The sequence below is a fragment of the Heterodontus francisci genome, chromosome 2, assembly GCF_036365525.1.
Source record: "Heterodontus francisci isolate sHetFra1 chromosome 2, sHetFra1.hap1, whole genome shotgun sequence".
NCBI lineage: Eukaryota > Metazoa > Chordata > Chondrichthyes > Heterodontiformes > Heterodontidae > Heterodontus > Heterodontus francisci.
The window spans coordinates 99,991,868-100,012,610 of NC_090372.1; the positions used below are offsets into that span (position 1 = coordinate 99,991,868).

General features: G+C 43.5%; 1 protein-coding gene across 2 annotated transcripts in view; it reads left to right on the top strand.

Annotated features, from left to right (window-relative positions):
* Window positions 1–718: 718 nt before the first annotated feature.
* The window catches only part of LOC137346020 (sorting nexin-13-like), a 128,476-nt gene continuing 108,451 nt past the window's right edge, over window positions 719–20,743 (top strand). For both annotated transcript variants that reach the window (XM_068009320.1, XM_068009327.1), the window contains exons 1-5: window positions 719–816; window positions 3,926–4,014; window positions 14,251–14,334; window positions 15,793–15,931; window positions 20,632–20,720. In XM_068009320.1, coding sequence (XP_067865421.1) covers window positions 762–816; window positions 3,926–4,014; window positions 14,251–14,334; window positions 15,793–15,931; window positions 20,632–20,720 — 456 coding nt within the window. In that variant the 5' untranslated portion in view covers window positions 719–761. The remainder of the gene's footprint in view (window positions 817–3,925; window positions 4,015–14,250; window positions 14,335–15,792; window positions 15,932–20,631; window positions 20,721–20,743) is intronic.

Sequence of the window (20,743 nt, forward strand, 5' to 3'; positions counted from 1 at the left end):
TCAGAACACCATACCGTAGAAAGGATATTTTGATCTTGGAGTGCAGTGTAGATTCACCAGAATGGTTAGACTGTCGGTCAAGCGTGCATATACTGGGCTCGTAGTCCCTGAAATAGAGAAGACTGAGGGATGATTTGATTGAGATTTTTAGGATTTTGAAAGGAATTGATGGGCTGGATAGAACTTTTTCTGCTGGTGGGAGTCCAGGACAAGGGGACACCACCTTAACAGCAGAGTCAGATCATTCAGGTGAGAAGTTAGGAAACACATCTTCATGCAAAGGGCATGTTGTGGAACTTTCTTACACAAAAAACAATAGGTGCTTGCTCAATTTGTAATTTTAAAACTGAGATCCATTGATTTTTGCTAGTCAAGGATATAAAGTGTTGTGGAGCCAAGGCAAGCAGATGGAGTTGCAATACAATCAACCATGATCTCATTGAATGATGGATGGTGGCCTTAAGGGGAAAAAAAATGGTCTACTCCTGTTCCTATGCATCCTTTGGATATTTTAGAAATTTTTATACTGCATCACAATAACTAGAATTCTTTTATTTTTCTCATCTGTATGTTACCTTTAATTAACCCTATCAATCCAAACACTGGTTTTTAAAAAAAAAGTCTCCTTTTTATATAAAAAAAAAGACTTAAAGTAATTGCACTAATATAGTGGATGCTAATACATCAATTAGAGCAATGATTCTGTCATTTCAGATGCCTCGGAAGAATTTGTTGAAACTTTTTTTGAGGTTGAAGTGGAAATGGAGAGAGAAGTCTGCCGTGACCTGGTTTGTACTTCAATTAAAGATGAAGAAGGTTTGTTTCATTTTTCAGCTTTGCTTTTAGCTTTTCTACTATAAAGGATCACAAGCTAGATATGGAAGAGGAAAGTTATTTTGCATATTTTTGCTTATTTAACCAGAACAAACCTGCGGTTTCTCTCTTTCTTGCCCTCCCGCACCTCAGAATCAAAGCCTGTAATTTTCTTAAATGATTCAAAGGTTTTTACCTCCAGTATACTCTCTGAAAATCCATTCCATGTCACGATCATTATTTGTATGAAAAAGAATGTTCTGAATCTCAAGTTTACCATTTGAACTTGTGCCAGCCTATCCTCCTGTCACCATTTAATTTAAACCAGCATTAAAAATTTAGCAGATCCATATCTTATACAATTTTGTGTACTTCTTTGAGGTCCTATCTTGGTTGCTTTTAAATGCAATTTTTTGCAGTCTTGTAACTCATTTCTCTGTTAGGGACCACCCGCAGCAGCTCCACATTTTGTGAATACTTCCCTCATGTCTGACTAAACCAGGACTTGGTACTCGAGATGCATTCTGACCAAAGCACACTTTGCAGTTTCAGCAGGGTGTTCTCTGATTTCTATGCTACTGATTTTAGCTGTGGTTTCAATAGAGTCTGATAAATGGATTTTTACTTACAGAATCAAGTGTTGTATGTGTGGTCTTTGATGAAGCAAATTGAAAGGAAACTATGCAGAGCTTTTTATTAAACTCACTGGATTAAAACTGCTGCAAGTTCCTGGTAGTCACAGCAATGCATTGCTAGCTAGGCGGAAGACCTAAACTATAATAACGTGCAGCTTACAAGTTTGGTATTACAAAACAGGCACCAAATTCTAGGGAAAAAAACTGTAAAATGCTCAACAAAATCAGAAACAGCTTCAAATACTCTACAAGCCAGTGCAAAGCAATACTGTACCATGATTGCAAATATATTGAGTCAAAATCTTGTACTTCTAAACTACAGCTATGTGAATATCTAATTTCAGTATATTGCTTAGATATCTCGTGGAACTGCTTAACAAATTGTACTCTTGTATTCTCCCCTCCAGAATATCCACCACACAATAAACCAACTTCCTAGAAAAAGTTTGTAATATTTCATGTTTTGTATGCTTCAGTTGAAAATTATTAAAATAAAAATGAAGATTGAATCAATCTACCCATTTTCATGTCAGAGCAAGACCCTCGGTTATCCAATTTTTAAAAATCAACAAATTAGGACTTTTGCCTTTTGTATGCAGAGTTCATATATAGTATTAATCACTTTCTGAAACAGGATAGTTACAGGAATCATTTGGTGTAGTGTCACAACTTGCCATTAATTCCCAGTATAATTTCCCCAAAGCCATCTCAAAAACTGGTATTAGCATTCTGCATCTTCATCTGCATCTTGTATTTAATGTACAAAGAAGAAGCACAGTTTGTGTGAATAAATCGCATTGTTTTGTGCAGATTTCTATTAAAGCTAATGTTTTAAAGAATAGCACCGTCATTTTACTTGTTACTTATTTGCATGAGTAATGATTTTTGTGAATTCTCAGTTTAAAATCCATTTTTAATGAAAATTTGCATATGAGCTAGCAGTGAAAATTACAGTAGCCTGGGCTGTATAGAAGCCATGATCTCAAGTAAATAGGTCCAATGGGTACTCCTGAATTTTAACGTCATCCGTGCTCCTCCATGCATCAGAATACGGAATAGCTGAATACAGAAACATGACCTAAATGTGATGGTACCCTCTGGTTGCAGTCCCTTCAGCAATAGCCCAATAGAGGGGGGTGAAATTTGTAAAGTCTGTGAGGATTACTCCTTATAACGTGTGCCTGAAGCATTTATTGGACATCTCCCAATCAACATAACTAATGATGAGCCGTCATCTTGAACTGGAGGCATACTGTATGGGCCCTGTCTTAGGCGATTATGTGACAAAGCATGCATTTCCCCTGCCCTCCCACACCACCACCCTCAGCCTACAGGAAAGCATCCACGCTATTTTCCAGGAGGTGAAATCAGACTTTTTCAGTGTACTTCTGGCCAGCTTCCCACATTCTTCCCTCTAAGCATGAGGTCATCCCAAACTCTGCAGCCTCTGTCCTTGTACGCACCGAATTCAGTTCACCTATTGCCCCCGTGCTTGTTGACTGATGTTGGCTCCCGGTTAAACAGTACTTTGATTTTTAAATTCTCAACCTTGTTTTTGAATCCTCCATGGCCTTGTCCCTCCCTATTTCTGTAATCTCCGCCAGCCGCGCAACTCTCCAAGATATCTGCGCTCTTCTAATTCTAGCCTCGTGAGGATCCCTGATTTTAATTGCTCCACCGTTGGCTGTGCCTTCAGCTGCCTGGGCCTGCGCTCTGGAATTTCCTCCCGAAACACCTCAGTCTTTCTACCTCTCTTCCTTTCAGGATGCTCCTTGAAACATGCCACTTAGACGAGCTTTTGGCCATCTGCTTGAATATTGCCTTATGCAGCTCAGTGTCAAATTTTACTTATAACACTCCTGTGAAGCACCTTAGGATGTTTTATTACTTGAAAGGCACTATATAAATAAAAGTTGTTTTTGTTGAAGTGAGATGGCCCTGTTGGAGAGTTTCTACTATTGTATAAATACAGTTAGAATAAATATAGAATGTCTTGTGTATCTAAACTAATTCGAAGAACCAGTCTTGGTTGTATCTTTGCAAATAAACAGTGACTACGTAATAAATGTTCGGGGTGGCGCAGTGGTTAGCACCGCAGCCTCACAGCTCCAGCGACCCGGGTTCAGTTCTGGGTACTGCCTGTGCGGAGTTTGCAATTTCTCCCTGCGACCGCGTGGGTTTCCGCCAGGTGCTCCGGTTTCCTCCCACAGCCAAAGACTTGTAGGTTGATAGGTAAATTGGCCATTGTAAATTGCCCCTAGTGTAGGTAGAGAATGGTGGGGATGTGGTAGGGAATATGGGGTTAATGTAGGATTAATATAAATGGGTGGTTGTTGGTCAGCACGGACTCGGTGGGCCGAAGGGCCAGTTTCAGTGCTGTATCTCTAAATAAATAAATGAATGAATGCTATTCCTGCAGAAGCTGTACAACTGGCATATACTATTTGGTAACATCAAATTGTCTGGGTTTTTTTCAGGGTTCCTGAGAGATCTTAGTGAGATTTTATTATATTTGTTTCTACCTCCTGGAGACTTCCATAACAAGAACATGAGATACTTCCTGAGGGTGAGACCAGCTGGTTTAATTTTCAAGCTGATTATATAGTTATAAAAAGTGATACCAGTTGTAACTATTTCAACAGCTACCTTTTTAATATCTTGTTTGTTCACATCTCTAAAGCTAAGTTTACCTCCACCCAAATTCTCAACTGTTAGAGGCTTAGAGGTGTCCAAACTGCAGCCTGTGGCCCAAGTGACTCCTGCAGCTCAATAATCCTGGGCAACTCTGCAACACTAACATTTTGTACTTACTGAACTTTGAGTCTGGAGGTTTGAAAAGGTCTGTTTTTAGGGCTATTGCCTCACTGGTGGATAAATCCTAAATTAGAACATAATGCGGACTTTTTATTTCTAGCAATTTGAGATATACGCAAATTATTGGGAACTTATGGTATGCATAATGAAATTCATGAAGGCTAAAAGCTTGGACAGTTCTATCTCCATTAAGTGCAATTTTAACTTTATACTTTAACTTCAATGCAATGCCAATAGGATGATGTACTGCTAGTACCAAACACTGATCTAGTTACTGTGGATAGTGTGTAAAGGTTAAGCTGACTTGCATCTGCAAAAGATTTGAGCAGATCCATTTATATTGTGTTGTGATGGGAGAAAAATGTTTGCACAATGTCATTAAATAATTCAGATTCATGGCATTGCTACCTTTTTGTTTCCACTTTTGAAGAGCAAGCATCCTATTCAGTTAGTGCTAAATGTGGCAGATGCTTGCTAAATTATGTTTAAACTTTATTACCTTCTGGTGGAGATCAAGATGTAGACTCAGTGGGTGGAGATGAGAAATAGCAAGGGAAAGAAGTCAATGGTGGAAGTAGTCTGTTGGGTCCCTAACAGTAGCAATACTGTAGGACAGAGCATAAATCAAGAAGTAATGGGGGCTTGTAAGAAAGGTACTGCAATAATCGTAGGCGACTTTAATCTTCATATAAATTGAATAAATCAAATTGGCAAAAGTAGCCTTGAGAATGAGTTCATAGTGTATTTGGGACAGTGGAACCAACCAGGGAGCAGACTATTTTAGATTTGGTAATATGTAATGAGACAGGGTAGATGCATAGAGAATGTTTCCCCTCGTGGGGAAATCTTGAACTGGGGGCACGGTTTCACAATACAGGGTCGCCCATTTAAGAAGGAGAGGAGGAGGAATTTCTTCTGAGTGTCATAACTCTTCAGAATTCTTTACCCCAGAAAGCTGTGGAGGCCGAAGGCTGAGTCACTGAATAGACAGATTCTTGAACTATAAGGGAGCCAAAGGTTATGGGGAGCAGGCAAGAAAGTGCAGTTGAGGCCAAGATCAGATGTGTTTATTGCACACATTTTGGTTTTAGCTATTTATATTTAACCTTCACAATAAACAGCATTTATATACTGCCTTTTAAAATAGAAAAACATCCCAAGGTGCTTTAAAGAAGTGTAATTAGCCAAAAATTGATAACAGCCAAAGTTGAAGCTATTTTGAAGGGTAACTAAAAGCTTGGTCAAAATGGTAGACTTTGAGTAGCAGCTTGAAGGAGGGAAGAGAGAGGTGGAGATATTGAGGAAGGGAGTTCTAGAGCTTACGGGAGAGATGGCTGAAGGCACAGCTGCCAGTGCTGGTTGATGCACAAGAGGCCGCAAATGCAGTAATGCAGAGTTCATGGAAAGTTGTACGGCCAGAGAAGGTCAGAAATAGGGTGGGGTGAGAAATTTGAGGATGAGAATTTTAACTTTGAACCATTAGGGGTCTGGATGTCAATGCAGGCCAGTGGTTCCCAAATTTTTTCTTCTGAAGACCACTTGGGCGGGGCAAAAGACCCTGCGGAACACCTACTGATCCTACCCCATCCACTTTTGCTTGTCGCTGCAAAATAAACATATCAGAATTAATGGGAAGAATGGTGCTACTTTTGATGAAACACCAACGAGACGGTGTCTGGTTCCAAGCTGGAGAGCTTCAGTCTCATATCGGTCTCCACGTTCAGCTGGTTCCTCCTCTTTGTTTTCAGCCCCTAAAATGTTGAAAACATGATCTTGCAGTTATATGTTGTAACAGTAGCATAAATCTTTCTTAAACTATATTGTTGATTGCGTTTATGACTACTTGTGCTGCGAAGGCGGGAAATAGTCTAGTTGTATGATGTCACACTAGTGGTGGGGATGAGGGTTCTGGCCTGTTCTCTCAGCTGGCCTCGGCCATGGCATTGTGTTTTGGATCAGCCAGTGGACCACCTGGAGGACCACACTTTGAGAGCTACAGATGTAGGCACAGTTTTAATGGGTAGGTGGAACATGGTGCGGGTTAGCACATGGGCTGCGGAATTTTTGATAAAACAAGCTTGTGGAGGATGGGAGGCCAGCCAAGATGGTGTTGGGATAGTTGAGACTGGAGGTGGCAAGAGCATGGATGATATTTTTGCCTGCAGATAATCTGAGCGGGTGTAAAAAGGCAATGTCCGAGGTGAAAGTACGCAGTCTTTATAATGATGAGGATATGAGGTCGGAAGCTCAACTCTGGGTCGAATAGCACATTGAGGTTACACAAAGTAGTTCTCAACCAGAGACAGTGGCTAGGGAGGGAGATGGAATTGTGGGTGAAGGTTTGGAATTGTGGCAGAACTAAAGTTGATGGTTTTAGTCTTCCCAATATTTAACTAGAGGAAGTGGCAGCTAATCTGGGACTGGATGTCCAACAAGCATGCTGATGAAAGATAATTGAGAAGTTCAGAGAAGTGGTGAAGAAATAGAAATGTTTTTTTTAATGCTTTCATGGGATGTGAGCGTCGCTGGCAAGGCCAGCATTTTTTTTGTCCATCCCTAATTGCCCTAGAGAAGATGGTGGTGAGCTGCCGCCTTGAACTGCGAAAGTCCATCTGGTGTAGATGCACCCACAGTGCTGTTAAGGAGTTCCAGGTTTTTGACCCGGCAACAGTGATGGAACGGCGATGTAGTTCCAGGTCAGGATGGTTTGTGACTTGGAGGGGAACTTGCAGGTGGTGGTGTTCCCATGCATCTGCTGCCTTTGTCCTTCTAGATGGAAGAGTTTGCAGGTTTGAAAAGTGCAGTCGAAGGAGGCTTGGCGAGTTGCAGCAGTGCATCTCGTAGATGGTACACACTGCTGCCACTGTCCAGTGGTGGAGGGAATGAATGTTGAAGTTGGTGGATGGGTAGCCGATCAAGTGAACTTCTTTGTCCTGGATGATGTCGAGCTTCTTGAGTGTTGGAGCAGCACTCACCCAGGCAAGTGGAGAGTATTCCATCACACTGCTGACTTGTACCTTATAGTTGGTAGACAGGCCTTCGGGAGTCAGAAGGTGAGCTATTCGCTGCAGAATTCCCAGCCTCTGACCTGCCCTTGTAGCCACAGTATTTATATGACTGGTCCAGTTAAATTCCTGATTGTCATTAGCGTGAATGTGGAAGTTGATGCCAATGCTCTGCATCAGCAATTCTGAAACCCGCAAGATCTGCCTGCTGAAAGGACATGAGCAAGAAAACCTCCTGCTGATCACTACTTGTCACCCTCCCTTAGCTGATGATTCAGTACTCCTTCATGTTGAACACCACTTGGAAAAGTACTGAAGGTAGAAAGGGCAAAGAATGTACTCTGGGTGGGAGACTTCGGTGCCAATCACCAGCTCGGTACCACTACTGACTGAGCTGGCGAAGTTCTGAAGGGCATAGCTGCCACACTGGGCCTATGGCAGGTGGTGAGGGAAACAACAAGAAATAAAGACCTTACTGACCTCACCCTCACCAATCTACCTGTCGCAGATGCATCCGTCCATGACCGTATTGGTAGGAGCGACCACCACATAGTCCTTGTGAAGACAAAGATCTTACTTCACACTGAAGATAGCGTCCGTTGTGGTGCGTGGTACTATCACCGTGCTAAATGGGATGGATTCAGAACACAGCTTAAAACTGGGTGTCCATGAGGTGCTGTGGACCATCAGCAGCAATAGCAGAATCGTATTCAACCACAATGTCACCTCTTGGCCCGGCATATCCCTCACTACCATTACCATCAAGCCAGGGGATCAACCCTGGTTCAATGAGGAGTGCAGGAGAGCATAGTAGGAGCAGCACCAGATATACTTAAGAATGAGGTTCCCACCTGGTGAAGCTACAACACAGCATTACGTGCATGCTAAACAGTGGAAGCAGCGTTCAGTAGACTGCTAAGTGATCCCACAACCAGTGGATCCGATCAAAGCTCTGTCGTCCAGCCACATCAAGTCGTGAATGGTGGTGGACATTCAAACATCCCCATCCTCAGTGATGAGCAGCCTAGCACGTCAGTGCAAAAGACAAGGCCGAAGCATTTGCAACAATCTTCGGCCAGAAGTGCTGAGTGGATGATCCATCTCAGCCTCCTCCTGAGGTCTCCAGCAACACACATGCCAGTCTTCAGCCAGTTTGATTCAGACCACATGATATCAAGAAATGGCTGAAGACACTGGATACAGCAAAGGCTATGGGCCCTGACAACATCCTGGCAGTAGTGCTGAAGACTTCTGCTCCAGGACTAGCTGTGCCCCTAGCCAAGCTGTTCCAGTACAGCTACAACACTGGCATCTACCCGGCAATGTGGAAAATTGCCCAGGTGTGTCTTGTTTACAAAAAGCAGGACAAATCCAAGCTGCCAATTACCGCCTCATCAGTCTACTCTCAATCGTCAGCAAAGTGATGGAATATGTCATTGACAGTGATATGAAAAGGTACTTGCACAGCAATAACCTGCTCACCCATGGTCGGTTTGGGTTCTGCCAGGGCCACTCAGCTTCAGACTTTATTACAGCCTTGGTCCAAATGTGGACAAAAGAGCTGAACTCCAGAGATGAGGTGACAGTGACCTCAAGGCAACATTTGTCCAAGTGTGGCATCAAGGAACCCTAGCAAAGTTGAAGTCAAAGGAAATTGGGGGGAAAACTCTCCACTGGTTGGAGTCCTACCTCGCTGAAAGGAAGACTGTGACCTCTACCACCTAGAAGGACAAGGTCAGCAGAAACTTGGGAACACCACCACCTGCAAATTCCCCTCCAAGTCATATATACTGACTGGAAACTATATCGCTGTTCCTTCGCTGTCGCTGAGTCAAAAACCTGGAACTCCCTTCCTAAACAGCACTCTGGGTGTACCTACACCAGATGGACTGTAGCAGTTCAAGAAGGCAGCTCACCACCACTTTATGGCAATTAGGGATGGGCAATAAATGCTGGCCTTGCTAGTGACGTTCGCATCCCATGAAAGAATTTTAAGATAATGTGCATAGGAGCACTACCGCCTCCAAGTTCCTCACCAAGCTACGCACCATCCTGACTTGGAAAGTTACTGGGTCAAAATTCAGTACCTTCACCACATAGACTCTAGTGGTTCAAGAAGTTGGCTCACCACTACCTTCTCGAGGGCAATTAGGGACAGGCAATAAATGCTGGCCTTGCTCGTGACAGCCACGGCGTGAGAATGAATGCATTTTTAAAAAAAGCATAACTGTTCCTCTTATCAAAACTAAAGCTTCTGCTGAAATAGATGTGAAGGTTTGGGGTTTTGTTTTGGTTTTAGTCTCCCTGGTAGGGCCAACTTGAGCCATGCCCGATGCATATTTACTGTCCACTCCAATTTGGATTTGGAAAATTGGTGTCCTAGGAACATATCAGAGGAGCAGGACATTTAGCCCCTTGAGGCTGTTCTGCCATTCAGCAAGATCATGGCTGATCTGTGACCTAACTCCAAATCTTTGTGCACATCCAGTAATAAGTGTGGGATAACAAAAATCTTATCAATCTCAGATTTAAAATTAACGATTGAACTAGTATTAACTATCTTTAATGTAAGAGTTCTAAGCTTCTACCATTCTTTGGCCTGGATTTTCTTCTCTGGCGGCAGGCGAAAAAAATGGCCCGCCCGCACGCTGCTGCAATCTTCCTCGTGGTGGCCCAGGATAATGAGTGGTCGGCCCCCCTCCCCCCCCACCTCCAATCAGGTGGAGGGGGTGGGCTCTCCGCTGCCGGCAATGGCATCAGCTCCCTGTGCTCAGGTGCTGGCACCATTTTTAAAGGACAGCCAGCCCTGCCGAATCCTTTAAATTTTTAAAGGGCTATTCCCCCCACAATGCACTGCCGGTAAATCTACGGCCCCTTCCCCCGTTCCCCCATAACAATTAAATTTAAACATTTTCTCTCTCTCTCCCACCCCCCGCCGAAACACTTAGCTTCAGCACTTGACCTCCTCCCTTCAACCGCCCCCTCCTCCCCAACTCCCCCAAACCGATCAAAGTGCAGCGGTCTCAGCTTCCCATTCTCGCCTACACTAGTAATTGCATTAGAGCCCGCTTCTTCCACCCACTGCACTAAAAATCATGTTTTCCCCCCCTTCACCACCATGGTAGCGTCTGCTTTCCCGAGATGGGAAAATGAAGACGCATGAGTGCCGGCCGCCACTCCCTCCTTCGCACCCCACTCTCTCCTACCCCCTCCCCTGCTCCTTCCTACTGCCACCACCCCCTCCCCCCCCCCCCCCCACCGTCTCCTTCCCCGCTCTTTGAACAACTTGCATGTAAATAGCACCTCAAACATTGAAAAGAATGCCTAGAGCTTCAGAGATGCAGACAAGGATGGGCAGTAAGCCAAAGATGGAGCTGTTAGGAGAGGGATTAAAAACTTAGTGAATAGAAATACTTTGAGGAGGAATTTATTGATGGAATTCCAATGCATGGGTCCTAGACAGCTGCCCCATGACCAGCAATGATGGGGGGGGGGAGCGGTTTACAAGAGACCAGACTGTGAAGAGTAGAGTCTGGCAGGATTGTAGGAATCAGGCTAGAAGACCTTACAGAGACAAGGATGGTATATAAAAGGGTTTAAATGGGACTTTTAACTTGGAGACATTGGGGGACCGGGAGCCACTGTAGGTCGGCAAGGACAGGTATGATGGGTCAGTAAGACTTGGTGTGGAATAGGAAATGTGCAGAAGAGTTCTTCGTGAGTGGAGGTTTACAGAGCTTGGAGGATGAGTGGTCACCCAGGAGAGCATTGGAATGGTCAAGTCTAGAGCTGAATGAGGCATGGATCAGAGTTTCAGCAGCAGAGGAACAGAAGCATGGGCAGAGGCAGACTCTCATTGGAGGTGGGAGTGCCAGAAAATTGGCCTTGCAGAGCAGTGAGCCTATTTGCCAGCATGTTCCCATATCTGCCCCATTTTAATAAGGCATAAGGGGTGATGTCTATTCGCCTGCAAGCAGTCGGTGGTCTTTTAAGTCAATTAAAGGACCAATTAAGGCCAGTGATCTGGCAGGCCTGGCGGGGGCCAGTGTTCCATCACAGTTTTTAAAACACCCCCCGCCACCGTTTTTCCCCACCCCCCAACCAACACCAAACCCTTCAGCTGTTGGCCACAGCTGTGACCAGTCCCCACCCTGTGGAGGGGCACCCTCTCCATGTCTGGCAGCTGTGGCGAGTTTTAATCTACCCTTTTCCAAAAGACTTAGGGTGTCTCCGTCTTGAGGCACTGTCTCTCTCCTACATACATAGTCTTCCAACTCTGACGGTGGGGTTGCCAATCCTTGGCTGCTGGAAGGCCTCCTATTGGCCGTCCAGCCTCAGGAGACTGCTCACCGTCCTTAATTGGACAGTGAGTGTGCACCCTGGCCACCAATTGGCCAGCTCGTAAAAAATTGCATTGGACTTCAGGCACCAAACCATTGTGGAGTCGGGACCAGGAAATGTGCCTGACGTCGGGGTCCTGATCCCAGAGCTAAAATCCAGTGCAATGTTACAGATGTGGATGTCTTTGTGATGGAAAGGATATGGGGTTGAATAAAATTGCCAAGGTTGCAAGCAGTCTGTTTCTATTTGAATGATTTGCTGGAGAGAGGATGGAATAGGTGGAAGGAGTAAAGTATTTGTGGTGGGAGCCAAAGAAGGTGGCTTAGTCTTCCCAATGTTTAACTGGACGAAATTGTGGCTCATCCAAGTCTGGATGTCAAATAAGTAGTGTGACTACAGAAGCAATAGAATGATTGAGAGAATTAGTCGGGAGGTAGAACTGGGTGTCTGCTTACATATGGAAGCTGATTCCATGTCTTTGAGTATAGATCAGAAGAAGGGGGACAAGGATAGACCTGCGAGGCACTCCAGAAGTGGTAATATGGAGATTTTTTAAATATTCTTTCTTGGGATGTGGGTGTTGCTGGTAAGGCGAGCATTTATTGCCCTTGACAACTGTGTGTCTTGCTAGGCTGTTTCAGAGGGCAGGTAAGAGTCAACCACGTTGCTGAGAGTCTGGAGTCACATGTAGATCAGACCAGATAAGGATGGTATATTTCCTTCCCTAAAAGAGGCAACAGGAAGGACAGCCCCAAAACTCATCAGCTTTGTCCCCAGCGAGGCCCTAAATCAGCTGGACCTCGGCGAGACAAGGGCAGTAGGTTGGGGGCGTGGGTTGCTGAGTGTTGTGCGTTGGGGCACTGGGGGCGGCCCTTCGTGGGGCAAAGGGTGCTTGATCAGGAGGGCCCCTCCTTCCAGCCCGTAAGAAGGCCGCTTGGTTTTACCAGGCGGGGTTCTTGGGGGCCTTGGCCGTCTAGCCGCCAAGGGTGAAATACCTGTGGTGGCAGGCAGAGGCCTTTTAAGTGGCAGTGAATTGGCCACTTAAGGGCCTTGATTGGCAGACGGGCCATTTCTCGCCGCCGCCACAGCTACTTATAAAATTGCAGTGGGGGTCGGAAACCGCCCCCCCCAGTCTCCCACTTAATTTTACGCCCTCCTCGCCGCCAACAGCCCATTTTTGGGGTCTGTATAATTCCAGACTAGCTTTCCATTCCAGAATTTTTTATTCCTTGAATTTATTAATTAATTGAATTTAAATTCCACCAGCTGCCATGGTGTGATTTGAACCCGTGTCCCCTTAAGTGTAAATTGCATTTAGTGCAATTCAAGTTTCTGCAGTCTTTTCCATTAGTTTTAAAAATATCATGATAGAAGCAAGCCTGCCCATAAAACTGGCCCTGCCCCGAGGGTGAATTAATTACCATTGTAACTTTCTGCTAGTTGCACACAGTTGTCGGCCTTCATGGAGACTCTAAAAAATTAAGCTGCATCCTTTGGGCGCAAGGACAGTAACAAGTACATTTTCAAAGGTTTTGAATGAATTCTTCAAATGTACTAAGAAACTGATTACTGTAATCCAATTGTAATGTTTACGTACTTAAAATTGGGTGGATTGTGAGTTAAAATGCCAATTTATTGTGGTAAACCCATTTTTAGCTATATTAATCAAATTTTTACAAATTGCCACCCTGAAATATGGCTGCATACTTTTTAAAGCAAATTTTTAAAAGGTTTAAACTGTTGTCCAATGCACTGGTTCATGACAGGTTTTGCGTTTGATATGCAAATGAGTTTGAGCTGAAACTCTGGTTGGCAGGGCACTTTTTGAAGTGGGCACAATTTTGGGCAGGAATCGCCGAATGCGTGTAAAGCGGAATATCTACCCCATTGTTTCCCTTGTACATTGATGGGTTTTAATGTTAATACTAGAATTTTTAAAATGCAGTGGATCCATCTTCCATAATGGAAGGTGCACAAAACATAATTAAAATTACCATTCTGCCTGGATTTTAGGAAGATGAATATAAATAAACTGACCCATTTTGGTTTCACATTTTTCACTCTTTTGTATTATGATCTTGGGTGGTGTAATATTGATAAATCTGACTGACTTAAAGTAACAGCTTTTTAAAATTGCTCGGTATCAGCATAATTTCTTGTGTCAGTTTGTTAGTTCAGCTTCAAAGAGCAGCTGTATTTTTCCAGGCACAGCCATTTATCCAAAGTTTATTTCGCCTTATCTATTGGAGAGGGGCTGACTGATCCAACTGACTGTTCAAGTGGGAACTATCATAAAGGGCTGTGGTAAATAAAAATAACTAGTTGAGACCTTTGAGTTACTACAAGAAAATAATTGAAGGAGTTCTCATTCTCTGAATTTTAAGATAATAGTTGTTCAAAATGTGTAGTTTCCATTTGGATTTTTTTTCTATTTTAAACACTATTCTCAATATATAAACTTGACTCTGTTTTATGTTGCTGCTTAATGATACTCATACAGATAAATAACTTGGATGCCTTTACTGCATAGTTTGTTGAGCGAGGATGTTCAATTGGCTACCAGGAAACTTAACCATGCTATATACTTTATAAGATGTGTAATTTTCAGACGTATTAATAGGTTCGATATTTTAACTTTTCAGGAAACTTTGGCAAAAGGAATTCTTCTTCCATTAATCAACCAGCTCAGTGATCCTGACTACATTAATCAGTATATTATATGGATGGTAAGTTTGATATCAGGATTCATTAATCCATTGCAACCTTAATGCATTTTGAGCAATGAGTTATGTGCTATGAAAGCATATTTTTCTCTATAATATTGATTTAAAGTATACCTTTTAAAATCATGTGTTTGAGCAGGAGGAATATGTATGAGAAGATTCTAGTAATTATGTGTTCTCATTGGAGAAAACTGGCAATGATGGTGTTATGACTGCAGCGGAAGCAGCGCACTGTCAGTTCAGTCCCGTCACTGCACAGTTCGCGGCATATTATTAAAGATTTCCACCCAACAGGAAAACAGCCAAATTAAACACGGTAGTAACCCCCAGAATAAAGCAGACCAAACCAAATATCTTTAGACAACAGCAAATTAACTATTTATTGAAACTAAATCTTAAACAGTATTAAGATAAACCTATGTCTAAAGACCTTATAACTTCTTATTTTAATCTGAATTCCCCATTCATACACATACACTCAAAAATAACAGTAGTTAATCGTTTTTAAAAGTGGTATTTTTAAAATTAGCTGTTTCTTAAGAATAAATAAATAAGTCAGTCTTTGTGGGTTACATTCCTGAGGTATGAGGTATTTTAATATGGAAATAATCAAATGCTACTCCAAGTCTTCACTTGGATTTGATGAAGCAGTCTGGTTTTTTTTTTGAAGGGCATTCAAGCTCTTGGCAGCAGGCATCAACAGTTCCTTCAGCAATACCAAATGGTCTCTTAAAAGGGTTATTTCCTCTTTCGGCAATTAATTTGGCCTGTAGCTCCTTATAGAATTTCTGCTGAGAGAGAATGGACAGCTCTTTTCTCTTCAGTATGCTTCGCTGGTGAATCTGGTTCAGACTGGTTTTTGCCAGTTTTACACAAATTCAAATCGAAACATTATACCACGTGACCGCTCTCTCTCCTGCTCTGGCCTTGAATAACAAATGCCGCTGGCACACTGTGTCTCAGAAAATCCAAAACTTCTCTCCCTGTTTTAAAGGCGCACTGTTTTAATCAGAGGAGAAAAATAATATGTCCGTGACAATAGGTAAAAGCTATGTGCCATGTATGAGCTTGAGAAAGCTTAGAAGAAAAATAGAACCCCAAATGTTCTTTTCTGTTGGAAAAAATGAGATATGATGAAATTAATGTAGTTATGTGCCAATAGGTGCAAAACTCTACTGGTGATGTCCTGGGAACATTCTTCAGTCCTGTGTTCTAGGTTGGAGAATGGCGCCTGATTTGAATAATTCCTGGTAAAGGAACAGGAGAAAATTTGAAAACAAAAACATGTGGAAAAATCAAGTGAATTTTTACTAAGCATTGTAAATTAACTTGGGTTTTTTAAAATCATTTTTAGCTGTGCCTTTTCTTAGATATTCAATGTTATAATTTGTACTTTGTATCAAATTAGCTCTAATTTGATGCGATAATTTTTGAAATTGCTAAGAATCTTATTTGTTTCAGATCCGTGATGCCAGTTGTAATTATGAAGCCTTTTTGAATATTATCAAATTAAGCAACAAAGTCGTAGAACTAGAAGCAGTGAGGGATAGAGCAGCAGAGGAGCTACAGTATCTTCGATCTTTAGATACAGCTGGTGATGGTAAATATCTAATTTTATCTGGTTTTGCTTAGCTTTCAAAATATCCCATTCTGCTGGAGGCTACAATCGAACAATAAGTAATGACTCCCTTGACTACAAGTAGAACAAGGTACTGAATAGAGGGTGTCTTGTTCGATTAATCATCCGTAACTTTTGGAGCCAAACAATTGGTTAAGGTGGGTGGGTGGTGAAGCAATGGTAATGCAGTGGCAGTAATATATATGAATTTTCAGAAGGCATGTTATAAAAACTCATATATATATTTTATATATGTATAAACGCAAGAGGAAATGTAGGCACATGGTAAAGTTTGGGGGATGAACAGGAAACAGAGTTAATTGATATGTCTCTCATTGGAAAGGGTTTGAAGTGGTGTGCCCCATGGGTTAGTGTGGGGTGTGTGTATGTTTGTCGCACAGCAAGGAGGACCATAAAAGACCTCAGATGGACATATAAGTTTGTGGAATGGATAGTGTATGATTTTGGGCATCCCATTGTAGAAAGTGCATTAAAGCCATAGATTCACCAGAGTGATAGCAGTAGTAGGAGACCAGCTCACAATTTGAGACCGGAGGATGGTGCAGACGGGTGCCAAAATAAATGCAGGTGCAGAAACAACAGTGTAACCAGGAAGATTGGTGAATCCCATGTCCTTGTCCAAGATGCATTTATTTAACTTCTTGATCTTCCCTTTTAACAAAGAAATGGCTGCAAGTGTCCCTGCAGCACTCTACTCTGCACTTTCTCAGGTAACGGCATTGTCCAGTGTTTGGTGTGCCAGAGCTTTTTCTTTTGCATTCACGAAGGAATGACTTGCAACCAGTCGACCTAGTTTGTACTGTGTTAATGCACTTTTCTGCAGTGATCCCATAATTGCTGATGCACTGTGTAATTCCTAAAACTAAATCTGTGACCTTGACTTTCATGTGTATTCCCTAGCTGTTAGGTTTCAGTTGAAGCCAGATGGTATTCAGGGGCTCCATAACCACCTCCTGTTGGTGCCTAAGAACTCCACAGTTGATTGAGTCACAGCCATTGCTTCAGATTGGCTGGTCCCATCTACTTTCTGGCACATTTACTATCACTGTAATTGGGTAGGCTAGATGTGGTATTGCCTTGAGTCAGCTTCCATGCTTACAAAAATCACTTGGGTATTGCAGGTTGTTCCCTCAGTATGTTCACTGATCTGCAATGGAGAAGGTTTCTGAAACCCTCAAGGCTGTTTCCATTTGGTCTTATTATGCTGAAACCTCTTTGGGATTGAAGCTGATGGGCTCTGAAGCTGCAATCTGAACCTTCATAAATGATACTGTAACTGGACTTAGAACCTGTGCCACAGAGTATTCTGTTGCACATTCCTTTTGTTTGCCATATGCTCCATAATAAATTGCATTGCAGACAGCCCTACCTGTGCGGCTTGCAGATACAGCTGGTGGGCTCATCCACACTCCTAGCAATATTTTGCTGTCTATTGTATAGGTTTCCTATAACAAATTCTCCTTATAACAAATTCTCCTTATAACAAACACCCATTTTTAACAATTCCCAAGACGTGATTTCTCTTTCCTATTAAAGATCAGCTCTCATACAGCCAGGATCAACTGGACTGACCTGGATGCAATGATGGGATTCAAGCTGAGACTAATTGAATCCTGTATGACTTATGCATTTGTTGCTTGATAAGATGGCCCACCATATGTACACAAACTGCAAGGAGGCAGCAGGTATGAGGATGCAACTGCAGCTAGGTATTGTGCATGAAGGGGCGGCACAGTGGCGCAGTGGTTAGCACCGCAGCCTCACAGCTCCAGCGACCCGGGTTCAATTCTGGGTACTGCCTGTGTGGAGTTTGCAAGTTCTCCCTGTGTCTGCGTGGGTTTCCTCCGGGTGCTCCGGTTTCCTCCCACAGCCAAAAGACTTGCAGGTTGATAGGTGAATTGGGCATTATAAATTGTCACTAGTATAGGTAGGTGGTAGGGGAATATAGGGACAGGTGAGGATGTGGTAGGAACATGGGATTAGTGTAGGATTAGTATAAATGGGTGGTTAATGGTCGGCACAGACTCGGTGGGCCGAAGGGCCTGTTTCAGTGCTGTATCTCTAAAAAAAAAAAAGATGATGAGTAATTAGCTGTCATTGTCGCTGACAAAACTTCAAATTATTGATGATGAAGCAGTATATTTCTGGGTGAAAACAGCCACAGAGCAATGTATATTGCAGTGCTGGATTTTTGTGGGATATTTTGTTGGTTGACTGTGTCAGTGAGTAGAGGGAGAAGATATGACAAGTATAGTACTAGGCCTGAGCTGGAGGAAGCCTTGGTCTTCACTCTCTTCTACATATTCTTACAAATCTTATGTGGCAACTTTCTGCAGGCCTGCCATTTTCTTGTGAATTTGTGTTCTGATTCTCTGAGTGGTGTTGGCAATCTTGATCCTGTCGACTGTGTGATTCTAGGCTTGCTGCAGCAGTTGTTTCTGTGGAGAGTGCCATTAGGGCATTCCTTTCCCTCACTTTCTGCAGCACCAGATTCAGCACGTTAAATTTTGTAGTGTGTAGATGAAAAACCACTATTTTCCAGGAATTTTTAGACAAACCATTTTCCTCTCTACCAGATGAAAATGCTATACTTTAAATGATGCTTGAGCCATTAGGTCAGCCTCAGTTGTAGAACTTGTCTGAATACTTTATTAGGTTTGAACAGGAGTTCAAATATTTGGAATGTATAAATCTTAAATATCAGGAGTAAATAACTTTGCAAATATGGACCTATAAACAACTCTCAAGGTACAATTTACCCCCAGATTCGAGCTGGACTTTATGCAGGAGGCGCAGGGCTGTCTGTGCCAGGCTGAAAGGAGGAATGTGTGTGCGGGGGGGGGGGGGGGGGGTGGTCCCCGCCTTGCATTTTTTATGACCCCTGGAGCGATCCTCCAGTCTTTTGCACTCAGAGTTTAAGGAGGCAGGATCCCCGTGCCGTTTAGCACTTAATAAGGATGGGGATCCCGCCCCCAAGGGCAATCACGGGGCCAGCAGTTCAACAGTATCGGCAGCACCACTGGGAGCGGAGGGCACTGCCAATACAGCAGGTGCTTTGGAACCTGAGACCTGAGGTAAGTGAGACAGGGTCCCCGGGGCTGGTCTGGAAGGCCCCGGTGAGGGATGGTGGGGGAGGGGGAGTCCTGGGGGGGAGGGGGTGGGTGTACAGTGGTTCCTAGGGGTGTGGTCCATGGACCACGAGTTGTCCATAAAGAAGGGACGCACCACCCTCACCACTGCACCTCCACCACCCCCCCCCCCCCACCAGGCAACCGAAGCCACAGGAAAGGCGCCTCATTTTCCAAGGCACCACCACCACTGGTAAGGTCTGGCAGCGAGAAGAGGCCCTTATTTGGCTTCTGGGCGAGATAGGCCAATGTCAGCCTATTCCAACCCCCGGGAAGATCGGGTCCAGCAATCCCAATGTCTGGTTCCGTGGTGGCTGTTGCAGCTCCGATTTTTCCGGCCCCCCCCCCCACCCCCACCACGGAACCTGGCAGTTTCCTTTAATTAACTAGGACTTCAGAGTTAATAGAGAGCAGATGATGCTCATTGCAGTTTGTATTTAAGGGTTGGGTTTTTCCCCAGTCAGGGAGTTACTTCTGGGTAGGGCGTCAGTCCAGAAGGGAGGAGTGCAAACTGATATTTGTACTGAACTGTGGATTGAGAATAAAACAGTTGTGATTCAGAGACTCTCTCCTGCTTCCTGATTGTGGTGAATGGATATCTGCCAATTGATCACCTGACGTCGGGCTGGGAACAAAATCCAGCTCCTTTATGTGGGAACACAACTCTCCAGTTTATAAAGTTACACCTTCAAGTAAATTACTGTTAGTGTCCATACTGAATGTGACTGAAGCTTTGAGTTTCTGTCAGTCTGTCATTATATAATATATTTGTGTATTGTATATTATATATAAAATATATTTTATTGTGATCAATGTCACAGGATTTCATGTCGGGTTTGCAGACGTCTTTAAAGCGGAGACATGGACGGCCGATGGGTCTGATACCAGTGGCGAGCTCGCTGTACAATGTGTTGTCCTTGGAAAATGAGGCGCCTTTCCTGTGGCTTCGGTTGGGGGGGGGAGGTGCAGTGGTGAGGGTGGTGCGTCCCTTCTTTATGGACAAAACATCGTACAGCGAGCTCGCCACTGGTATCAGACCCACCAGCCGTCCATGTCTCCGCTTTAAAGCCGTCTGCAAACGCGACATGAAATCCTGTGACATTGATCACAAGTCGTGGGAGTCAGTTGCCAGCGTTCGCCAGAGCTGGCGGGCAGCCATAAAGACGGGGCTAAAATGTGGCGAGTCGAAGAGACTTAGTAGTTGGCAGGAAAAAAGACAGAGGCGCAAGGGGAGAGCCAACTGTGCAACAACCCCGACAAACCAATTTCTCTGCAGCACTTGTGGAAGAGCCTGTCACTCTAGAATTGGCCTTTATAGCCACTCCAGGCGCTGCTTCACAAACCACTGACCACCTCCAGGCGCGTATCCATTGTCTCTCGAGATAAGGAGGCCAAAGAGAGAGAGAGATATTTTATATTTATAATAACGATAATCATTTTAGAAACAATACTTAAATGTATTAAATAGTAAGAATTTAGAAAACTGAGTTGAGTTAACCATGTTTTGCATAACTGTTGCAACTTTATTTTCAGATATAAGTACGATAAAGAATCAGATAAACAGTTTACTGTTTGTGAAGAAAGTCTGTGAATCAAGAATACAGAGATTAAACTCAGGAAAGGTAACTCTTTTTCTCTCTTGAGA